Source organism: Myodes glareolus, chromosome 4 (genome assembly GCF_982192425.1).
Source record: "Myodes glareolus chromosome 4, mMyoGla1.1, whole genome shotgun sequence".
NCBI lineage: Eukaryota > Metazoa > Chordata > Mammalia > Rodentia > Cricetidae > Myodes > Myodes glareolus.
The window spans coordinates 86,350,500-86,361,774 of record NC_142029.1 but is presented as its reverse complement, the minus strand read 5'-3'; the positions used below and the strand labels follow the sequence as shown (position 1 = coordinate 86,361,774).

Genomic DNA, 11,275 nt, shown 5'->3' with positions numbered 1-11,275 from the left:
CAGAGCCAAGGACACTGTCTCCCTCCCTCCCAGCTAACAGCAGGTAGGAGTGGGAGTAGATGCTATGCAGTAGGGTGGGAAGGGCAGAGTTAGTGAGGTGTGAGAGCAGGAAACAATAACCGCTTGAGAGAAGGCTCTCAGATCTGCTGGCATGACCCAGAGCTGGCAGGGCACAGACACACAGACTGGTGTTAAAGTGTGTCTGTAAAATACAAAACCCAGGCAATCTGGGTTGTTGTTCCAGCCTGCACTGCGGCTGGGAAAGCCCCAACCAACCCCCTCAGAGTCTCCCCTTCCCAACCTCTATTTGTAAAAATTTCTTCCAACTCTAATCCAAGAGATATCCACCCCCTCTCCTTGGGTGATCTCACTTCCTCTTCCTAGCCCTACCTGGAGCCCGGCCCCACCTCCTTAGCTCCAGCTGCTCCCACACCTGTGCGCTCAGCCTTGTTTTGCTTTGACTCAGGCAGCCCTGACCTGTGCGGTTCAGGGTGGTGTCCTGAGTGGTTTTGCCCTGCACTCATTTTGATCTGTGTGTGTGCCATTCACCCATTCTCCTCCCTCACTGGCTGCTCCTGCCTTGGCCTTTGGGCAGTCTTAGAACTACAGGTATCAGATGTCTTTAAAAAAAGGAGTCGTGCGGAACAGTGCAAGGTTCCACAACCTGGAGGCTAGCATCCGGGCTAACAGACACAGTTGGTCTCCCATCCCTTCTGCAGCAAATCTTTTCTGGCTAGGACTGCTTCACCGCATCCACCTTCCAGGTCGTTCATGCTCCGGCTGGTTCTGGTGTCATTTGCAAAAAGGGTCAGATACTCACCAAGGTCACTTGGCAGCACCCCCAGAGCCTCATTCCTGGTCCACTCTGGGTAAGGAAATTGCTAACAGGAGATGAGATGCATTTGTAGGTAGTTTGTCCTGTCCTGATGAGGCCTTCCTTCCAACTTCCTAATGAAGTAGTACTGGCTAAGGGTGTCAGGGTTCCCTTGTGGCATCGTTTTAATTAACTAATTAATTAATTGTTTATTTATCTATTGATTTTTTTTTAAAGACAGGGTTTCTTTGTGCAACAGCCCTTAGCTGTCCTGGAACTCGCTCTGTAGACCATACTGGCCTCGAACTCACAGAGATCCACCTGTCTCTGCCTCCAGAGTGCTGGGATTAAAGGCATGCTCCACCACCGCCTGGCTCATTTTGATTTTTTTATTGTTAAGAGTTTTGTTAGGAGCTGGCCCATGTCTTTAATCTCAGCACTTGGGAGGCAGAGACAGGAGGGTCTCTGCAAGTTTGAGGCCAGCCTGGTGTATAGAGTGCAGTTCCCAGACAACCACAGCTACATAGTGAAACCCTGTCTCAAACAAAGCAAAGCAAAACAAAATAACAAAGAGTATTGCTAGGTATCCCAGGCTCAGCTCAAAGTCTGGGCAATTCCCAATGCTAGGGTTTACAGTTGTATATTACCATACCCCAGTTTGTGTGCCATGTGTCTTTTCGAAGGCTGTCAGCCCTGCCATTTCCATGAGACAATCCTACTTTTACCAACGAAGAAACTTGAAGTTCTTGGAGTTTAAGTAGCAGGTCTAAGGTCACATGGCTAGAAAGTGGCAAGGAATGAATGATCTAACGGAACGACTGAATGAGGGCTTATCACCGCCCTCGGGGCAGACGTTCGAGGAGCTAGGCGAGTGAAGGCGGTGTACAAAGCCAGAGGCCGGGTCGCGGGAAAGTTGGTTCCACTCAGGCCTTCGACACGGGAGGGCCCAAGGGAGCGCAGGCTCCCAGAGGCACAGCCGGGTTCTGCCCCCACCCAACGGGCTGCCCCGCCTCCGCTCCGCCCCTGGCCCGCCCCGCCCGGGACCACAGACGGCGCCCGGCGGCGGCGCGAACGGCAGCGCGGAGCGTGGTTCTGTGCTAGGTGCCTGCCGTGACTTCCCGCCCAAGGCCGGGCGGACAGGGACCCGCAGCCTAGGTGGCGCTGGAGGATGGGGCCGTGGCCCCGGGTGCCAGCCGCCAGAAGCTTGGTGCTCTGAAGGTAGGAGCTCTCCTGCCCGGCGGGCGCGGAAACTTGGGCCGAGTTTGCGGTCAGCGCGTGGGCAAGGGGCGGGTGGCCCTGCCCCAGGGCGCCCCTACCGGCCGTCCCCGGGACGGAGCGCAGGGGCCGGGGCCCAGGTGCTGAGGCTTCGGGCGGTCAGGATGCGGGGCCCGGTCGTGCTGCTGCCCAGACTTTGCCAGGACTTGGATGCTCCCAGGGCCTGGTAGAGCCTCGGAGCCCCAGCAGTGCCCGGGCGTAGGGCTGGCGGGGAGTCAGGCGGATCCCTCGGGCCTCTCGCGGGGCTGGGCTCACGCGGATTGCCCGGCGCCGATTCGGGGTGGGGGTGGGGCTTGAGACTGGTGGCTGCGGGCGCAGAGGTGCGGCGGGGCCGTGGACAAACCCTGTTGGAACAGGACCGCCTGCGGTTTCCTCGCCACCGCTTGACTCACTCTCTGGCTGCAGCCCAGGTTGGCGGGATCGCCCCGAAGGAGGTGGCTGCCCGGACTCTGTGGGTAGACGGGCCCCCCACCCTCTTGGTCTCATCGGGCGTCGATCCATTGGGGGCTCCGAGGGCGAACCTCCTGGCTTGCACACGTGTGTGGGAGCTAGGGACGAGCACAGTTGCGCGGTGGGGGGCATGTGTGCAGATTCGGGTCATGCACGTACGTGCACGAACGGCTTTGCGTGCGTGGTGGCAGGCTGTGTGTCAGCCTGCTGGGGTGCACGTGCGTCGCAGAGCCGCGGAGAGAGAGATTCGGGGACACCCGGAAGCTTGGCATGTCGGTGGGGCGCTGGTTCCATAGCGAAGCCGGCTCTGGGCCGCAGGCTCGATGGTCAGAAGCGGGCCCGGTAGAGGGAAATGCAGTGGTGGCACATCTAGAGACCCTTCTTAAACTGGAAACTGTGGGCTGCCTCATGTTGGGTGTCTGGAGAGCTAAGAGCCTCAACTGGCAAAGAGTTTTAGAAGACCGCCGGTGTCCCTTAGAGCTGAGAGAATACAGATGCCGGCCTCAACTCGGCTGGAATCGCGCTCTTCCTGAGGCCCCAAGGATGTGACGTGGAAATAGGAATGGACCCACGGAGTTCTCCCCCTCCCCCCTGCCCCGGGGAAAGAGCAGAGTGTGGTAGGCGCTCGACCCTGCCCTGGGTTCTGGCTGTAGTTAGAACTCATGTAAGAACTAGTAGAACTTGTCATCCCTACTGAAGGATCACCTGTGGCCCTACCTTTTCCAAGCGCCCGAGGCCACCTCAGTGTCCGGAAGGCACCTTCATTTTGGCTGCTGTCTGCTGCTGTCTGCGTGGGGTGGGGCCTCCTCTGGGGGAGCTTTCCATCCTACTGGCAGGACATAATGTTACCTCCTCGCCTTTCAGAGCCTTGGGCTAGCTCTTTGGAGTCCTCACTCCTACAAAGACTCTTGAGGGTCCCAGGTGGCTGGTTCTCAGGAAGTCTCTAGGGCAAAGGGCATGCACGGGTTGGGCTGAGCCCGGGAGAGAAGGTCTCTTGGGACTGATGGTTAGAGCAGTTCCCAAGTTGCATTGGTGGAGTTGAGACCAGAGCCAGCCCTTAATTAACCCAGAACTCCCCAAGGATAGAGTGGGCTTGGTACCCTCCAAACCATGCAAGCCTTGTGGTGCACATCTTTAATCAATCTCAGCACCAGGGAAGCAGAGGTGGGTGGACCGCTGTTAAAGGCCAATTTGGTCTGCATAGTGAGTTCCAGGACAGCAAGAGAAAAATAGTAGTTAGGCTTAGTCAGAAAAGAAAAAACCCAACAAAAACAAAGCAAAACTAACCGTAAAGCATACAGCAGTCTAGGATGGGGACTTCCCCTTAGGACACAGGTCCTTGTTGTCTAGAGGGCCTCTGTGCTGCCATCTGCTGGGGTGGGAATGGATCTGCCATACTACCCTTTACTTTAAAAAAAAAAAAAATTGACCCCCTTACTGGCCTAACTCTGAGCCCCAATAGTCCAGAAAGGAGAAAGCTGGTCCCTGCAAGCTGGTGACAGAAGCATGTGACACGTAACCTATGGCCTACTCAGGAATATTGATCCCCTTTATCCTTTTCTAAGCCAGCCACTGGGAGTTTTAGGGGGTGGGAGTGCTCACCCCGGAGGGAGAGGAGATAGCCTCAGATGGAGCTGCCCATACGTCATGGATGTCTGTTGTGGAGAAAGTGCCTGTGACCACTGTGGACATTGATCCTCATCCTTCTTTGGATTTGCCTTTGTGTTGTGTTTGCTTTTTCTTTCAAATAGAACCCAGGTTTATTAAGGAAAAGTGGGAAAGGCTCCAAGGGAAGAATACCCATGCATTCTTTTTTGCGCACCTAGTCTGTCGGAGACTGGCGTACAGAGGAAATAGTTACCAGCTAGGACTCTGGGCCCTTGGGGCCTCCCGTCCTGTCTCCCCAGGCACGCACCCCCACTCCCATGCATAATGTGCGCCAGGCCTGGAGATGAACACAGACACTCCCCCCCAGCCCAGGACCATTCTGTTGGCACCACAGCGCCATCTGCTGGTCAGCTTTGACCCTCCTGCTGGGGACTGGAGAGGTAACCTCTTGGAAGGGACTGCTCTATCCGTCCAGGACTGATTGTCAGCATTGGTTCTGGTTTTGAGGTTTTGGTTTTTGGTAAGCGGGTCAATAAAGCATTAGAAGAAACTGAATTTGTAGGCAGTGCAGAGTTCTATGTCTTGGCTGTAGGAGCATTATGAGACCGGTGGCGTCTTGTAATAGGAACTAGTAGAGAAGGGCAGACCATTTCCTATGCCATCCCTTTCATCAATGACTTTGAGATAGATAGGTCTTACCTGGGAGGCAGATCAGGGGGCCAAGGCAACTGACCTTCCAACACTGCCCAGAACCCCAAGGGAGGCTTCTTGGCAGTTACATGAACAGAAAGTGGCCCCTACAATGGGGTTGTGGACTTGTATGTAAGCCACAGTCTGTGTAGTTGTTATACTTTAAAAACGATGACTGGAAACAAAAAGAGTCAGAAAACTGCATGGCAGCTCCTCCATTCAGTCCGAGCTGAGAACTGCTAAGGGCCAGAGTCCTGGGAGAGGCCTCTACTTGTTTGCGAGTAGCCTGTGCTCTAACCATCTTTGTCTCTCCTCTCTCCCAGGTCAAGTCCACTCGCGGGACTTCAGGAGGGCTTGATACCTTCACAGTAATGGCAGAGAAGCGGCCCCTGGGGCCTCTGGGGCCTGTGATATATGGCAAGCTGCCCCGCCTGGAACCAGACCCAGGGCCTGGACATGGCCTGCCCCTTCCTGCTGGCAACCAGGACTCCTGCAATTACAAGGGTGCATACTTCTCCTGCCCCATAGGGGGTACTTCCAAGCCAGGATCTGAGCGGTTGGCATCCTGGACCCCATACCCACCCTTGTACCCCACTGGTGTGGCAGGATCCCCACTCCGGACTGACAGCCTGTTGACAAACTGCCTGCTCTACCGCCCTCCGACGGAAGGCTCTGAAAAGATACAAGAGTCCAGTGAGCTTCTGCCCTTTGGTGCCCAAGCTCATGCATACCCAGGCCCACCACTGGCAGCTCCCAAGCCTGTCTACCGCAGCCCTTTGTGTTATGGACTCTCCACTTGTCTAGGGGATGGGGGAGCAAAGAGACCATTGGATGTTGACTGGACCCTGGTGCCTGGGCCCCTGTTGCCCTCTGTTGACCCACCCTGTTCTCTAGCTCCGGCTCCTGGCAAGGGCCAGCCCCTGGATGGGTCGTTCTTGCATGGACTGCCAACTGGGGGACCTGGCAAAGACTCCTCTCTGACTTTTTCTCCATGCCAGACAATCCTGGAGAAGTATCGAACCGTCCACGGCACAGGTTTCCTGGCTTCGAAGTACACGGGTCCCTATTCTGGGGATTCCAAGCAATCAATATCTGAGGGACCCTCCAGTCCTTGGACCCAGCTTGCCCAGCCTCTGGGACCCCCTTGCCAGGATGCAGTGCCATCTCACTATCCACTGCCCCCACCGCCCCAGGCCTTGCCCTGCCCTCCTTCTTGTCGTCACCCAGAGAAGCAGGGTAACTACGGCTCTCTGCTCCCACTGCCACCTCTGGGAGCACACAAGGGGGCTGCGTACCAAGCTGGTGGGCTGGGAAGTCCCTACCTGAGGCAACAGGCATCTCAGGCCCCCTACCTGCCTCCTGTTGGGGTAGACACTTATTCTTACTCCTCTGCACCCCTCCCAGCACCCTCACCAGGGCTCAAGCTGGAACCCCCTCTTGCTCCAAGGTGTCCACTGGACTTTGTCCCCCAAACTTTGGGTTTCCCTTATGCCAGGGATGACCTCTCTCTCTATGGGGCATCCCCAGGGCTTGGGGGAACACCACCTTCCCATTCCCAGAACAGTGTGCAACCAGTGCCACAGCCCAGTGCCTTCCAGCGAACATGCCAGCCTTTGCCAGCCAGTCAGCCGTGCTCTGAGCCTATGAGACCTACAGAGAAACCAGCACCGGAAGCCCAAGAGAAGACATGGCTACCCAGTTGCAGGAAAGAGCATCTCCAGCCCAGGCCCGATGAGCGCCCTGGGGTACCTATTGTCATCCGAGACAGTCCAGGTCCCCACACTTCACCAGCACTGCACCCCTGTGCCAAGGAACGCCAGTCTCTTCCACAGAAAGGTGCCAGGCCTCCCAGCTCTCCACCAATGCCTGTGATTGACAATGTTTTTAGTCTGGCCCCCTACCGTGACTACCTGGATGTGCAGACACCAGAGCCTACAGCCGAGCAAGACTCCACTTCAGCCACCAGTAAGAGCCAAGACAAAGATTGCAAGGGGACCCTGCCTGTCCAGGATGGGACCTCTGGGCCTCCCTGCCCTCTTCGTGAGGAGGTGGCTCTGGACTTGAGTGTGAAGAAGTCTGTGACCGAAGCTGTCCCTGTCAGGGTCATTAATTCTGAGGCACATAAGTCCCCTGAAGCTGTGGATGGGCCAGGTATGGAAAACACAGAGTCAGCTCTGCCGGGCCTAAAAAAGATGGTCACAGAAATATCTGAAGCGGCCACAGAAACCACACCAAGGACCAATTTCCACAGCTCTGTGGCCTTCATGTTCCGAAAATTCAAGATACTCCGTCCTGCACCCTTACCTGCAGCTGTTGTCCCATCCCCACCTACCCCAGCTCCTGCCCCTGCCCCTGCCCCTGCCCAGCCTGCACCCAACCCGCCCTCTGTGGCCATGGGACTCCAGATTCTCACTCAGCCTTTGCCAGTGGCGTGCTTCAACTTGGCCCTGCCAAGCCCACCAGCCATAGCCGTGGCCTCCCCGGCCCCAGCCTCTGCTCCTGCTCCATCACCAGCTCCGGCCCCCGCCCCAGCCTCAGGCCCTGCTCCCGCCACTGCTCAGGTCTCCACTGCAGCCCGAGCAGACTCCCTAGAACAGCACTTTACAGGACTGCACACGTCCCTCTGTGATGCCATCTCGGGCGCTGTGGCCCACTCTCCGCCAGAGAAACTGCGCGAGTGGCTTGAGACCACGGGACCATGGGGCCAGGCTGCGTGGCAGGACTGCCAGGGTGTGCAGGGGCTACTAGACAAGCTGCTGTCGCAGCTGCAGAGGTTTCTGTGCACACAGCAGTGCCCCTTCCCCCACGTGGTACGAGCGGGTGCCATCTTTGTGCCCATCCATCTGGTGAAGGAGCGCCTCTTTCCAAAGTTGCCGCCTGCCTCTGTGGACCATGTGCTGCAGGAGCACCGTGTGGAGCTACGGCCCACCACGCTCTCAGAGGAGCGTGCCTTGCGTGAGCGCGCCTTGCATGGCTGCACCTCACGCATGCTGAAGCTGCTGGCACTGCGCCAGCTGCCTGATATCTACCCTGACCTGCTGGGCCTGCAGTGGCATGACTGTGTACGCCGGCAGCTGGGTGAGCATGGGGCAGCTCTGTAGCCCTGGAGCATGTGAGCGAGTGACAGGTGTGTGTACTGCTCGTGTGGACGGTGGGCAAGGGTCTGAATGATTCCAGAAACTTAGGCTACAGCAAAGGGTGGGGTTCCAGGGACTCGAGGACTTTCCTTGCCTTCTTGACCATTTAGGCATCAATGAGATCTGTTTACATGGAAATGTTCTTCACCTTCTGGATTTGCAAATCCAGATTTTTTTCTTTATTTTGTTTTAAGATTTATTTATTTATCATGTATACAGTAGTCTTGGTATTCTGTCTGCATGTGTGCCTGCAGGCCGGAAGAGGGCTCCAGATCTCACCACAAATGGTTGTGAGCCACCACGTGGGTGGTTGCTGGGAACTGAACTCAGGACCTTTGGAAGGGCAGGCAGTGCTCTTAACCACTGAACCATCTCTCCAGCCCGGGATTTGCAATTTCTATGTCTTGTGTAGGCAGCTGGCACTTTGGCCAGGCCATGTTTTCCACCCCAAGTTTTCTCCTTCCAGTGTCTTCCTTCTGAGCACTAGTCCTAAATAACCTGCTGAGTTCTGTCCCTTGGCACCTGGGCCTGCTTTATACTCATCCCAATCCACAGGCCTCAGCTTTGCTCTGGGCTTACTTCCCGCCTGCAGTCTTTTCAATCCTGGTAAAGCATCCTTGTTCACCTTCCACGCCCAGGATCTGGCAGGGCTCCATGCTCCACATAAGCACATACCTTTGAATGTATATTTTCTCTTGTCTCCTGGCACTTTCATACACCCATGTTGCCCTGGATTGGAGAATTGTTTGTGGCTCCCCTTTCCTTCACAATGATGCATCGTCCTGCTTCTTCAGTAGCACTCTGGTTTTGAAAGCATGCCATCATATAATCCAGAGTATCCTCAAACTCATGATGCTCCTGTCTCGCTAGTACCTGATACGGGCATATGCCACCATTGCTCAGCTGTGGAACGTGCCTCTATTTTCATTTTTAACTTTTCATGTCCTGGAGGACACATGTGCTGCGCTGTTGTGTGTTAGGGACACTCCAGTTTCCTAGGCAATGACAAGGTGAGGATGGCCTGGCTTTCTCTGTGTCAGTAAACTGGTTCCTAGATTCCAGAGTCTACTGCCTGCTGTCGCACACTCCTGCCACCCAGCCCCTCACTCAGCCATTTCCTGAGCAAAACATTCTATTTCCTTAACTAGCTCGGCACTCTGCCGTGGGCCTCCTGGACCAGGACAGCCCAGGTCAAGGTGGGAAAGGCCTGAGGCAAGTACTGCCATGGAGCGGGGACCCTCCCTGAGCTGTGGGTGCCCCTAGAGCACTGGTTCTCATGACCCCTGAGTGTGGGTGTTGTCTAATGACCTTTTCTTAGAGGTGCTTATCAGGTTTGCTTCTGTTTAGATTCCTGTGCTCTCCTGGCAGCCTAAGGAGTCTTTCTCCATCTCTACTGTTTTCCTGGCAGCCTGGTCTTTGGCTTCTGCCCTGTTTTTTTTTTTTTTTTTTTTTTTTTGGCAGAAAGATGATGGCTCTCGTGTGCACAGCCTCCTCTTTGGTGAGATGCCCAGCCAGTGTTTCCTAACCTGCAAGCATCCTTTCATCTCAGTTTTGCTCCCAAGCAGCAGCTTCTGAGTTGCATCCTCATCGGGTGGAGCTCTGGTGCCCCTTGGGAAGGAGTGTGACTTTTCAGCAAGCTCCCACTGGTCTGGTCAATGGCCACATGTGAAGATGGGCTGCCTGTGACGGTGGTGACATGGAGTGGTCCCATCTGCTGTTCCGGGGCAAGCAAAACCTTGCTTTAGGTGACTTTGAGGCTAGGAAGTGAGACCTTGAAGTTTTAATTTTACAGTCTGACTATGCTTCTCTTTTGTAGGTGGCTTTGAAACTGAGGCCAGAACTTTATCGCCATCAGAACCCGCAGTGACCAGAGATGAGCCAGAAAGCCAAGCCCTGGCTCATAAGTCACCAGCCCCCAAGGTCAGGAAGCCAGGGAAGAAGCCACCAACGCCTGGCCCTGAGAAAGCCGAGACGACCAGTGGGGAAGGATCACGTGATCCCTCACCTAGCTCTGGCACCAGCACCAGCCCACCAGGCCCCACCTTGAGGGCACGCTTCCGCAGCCTGTTGGAAAACGCCTGGCTCAATGGTGTGGCACTACCTACGTGGGGCCACAAGGCCTCAGGACCAGACCGGCCTTCGCCTCACCCCCAGCTCCTGGGCAGCCAGAGCCATCACCTGTAGCATTGGTAGCTAGTGTTGGGACAATCAACCACCTGGGGACCACTGTGTACCTGTCCTAACATCCAACTGCCCAGGGCTAGGAGTGGATAATAGGACTGGGCCCACCTAACAGGGCAGAGACTTTTGAACTTCGATCTTTGGAAAGGATTCCTTCCCTTGAGAATCCTGTGGGCATTGGAGCCAACCTGACTTGGCCTTGAATCTGGCTGCTGTGTTCCTTGTTGCGTGTCTTGGGCAAACACTTCACCTCTTATGAGCCTTTGCTCCCCATTTGTAGAATAAGACAACACAGCCTACCTCACAAGGGTTGTTGTGGGATGATGTCTGACATAAACCTATTATGATTTGGTCTGCTTCTTGCCTGGGACAGGCCTTTGACCTCAGTCAGGCTGTGGGATAATGAGCCTGAGGCTGGCAGAACCTTCTTGTCAAGTCTTCATGTGTTTCGGGACCTGGTTACTTACCTTAGAGTGGTACATAATAGCTTGTACCCACTTCCCTGTATCCACTGCTGGTGCAGGGACCTAGCCTGAAGACCCTGAGTCTGCTCTATATTCATATTCATAACCTATCTGGGCTGCATCTCACACCCCAATAAAGTACCAAGCAGCTACAGGGACCTGACAGGCTGTGTCAACTCAATGCAAGGTCTCTCAAGATAGACTGGGGCCACCTCCCTATACTGGGCTGAGCTCAGCTGGTGACTGGCAAGCTGCGGCTTCTGCCTTATATAAGGGTTTTGATGAGACTGGGGGCCAGCTATTAAAGCATTTGGGTTGTTTTTAGAACTGGGTCCTAGCTTGTTTTTGAGGGGATGTTACTGTTGCATATCGTCCTTTACCGATAGGCTGCCCCCTTCCTCCTGCCCAGCATGTACCAAGGCTTCTGGTACTCGGCTGTGCATTGCATCTGGTCCTACTCTCACACCTACTGGCTAGCCACTCCAACCTGGGAAAGACCATTGGTCACCATATCCGTGTGCCTGTCTCCTAGGACTGAAGATGTGCCCGCTAAAGTCTGGAACTGTCACCCCACCCTGCGTGTCCCATCAACTCTACCAGTGGTGTTTCTAGACCCACCCTCTATACCCCCACCCTGGCCATTTTCAGGCACAAGG

General features: G+C 55.4%; 1 protein-coding gene across 3 annotated transcripts; it reads left to right on the top strand.

Annotated features, from left to right (window-relative positions):
* The first annotated feature begins 1,859 nt into the window (after positions 1-1,859).
* On the top strand, positions 1,860-10,946 carry Prmt2ip (PRMT2 interacting protein). Of its 3 annotated transcripts, none has more exons than XM_085688788.2 (3): positions 1,860-2,032; positions 5,161-7,964; positions 9,791-9,930. In XM_085688788.2, the coding sequence occupies exon 2, from the start codon at positions 5,209-5,211 to the stop codon at positions 7,936-7,938; it is 2,730 nt and encodes a 909-aa protein (XP_085544914.1). In that variant the 5' UTR covers positions 1,860-2,032; positions 5,161-5,208; the 3' UTR covers positions 7,939-7,964; positions 9,791-9,930. The 3 variants fall into 3 exon arrangements, with proteins under 3 accessions (XP_085544914.1, XP_048272908.3, XP_048272909.3); XM_048416951.3 differs by having other exon boundaries at positions 1,861-2,032; positions 5,161-7,915; positions 9,791-10,946; XM_048416952.3 differs by lacking the exon at positions 1,860-2,032 and adding an exon at positions 2,522-2,540 and having other exon boundaries at positions 5,161-7,915; positions 9,791-10,946.
* Positions 10,947-11,275: the final 329 nt, after the last annotated feature.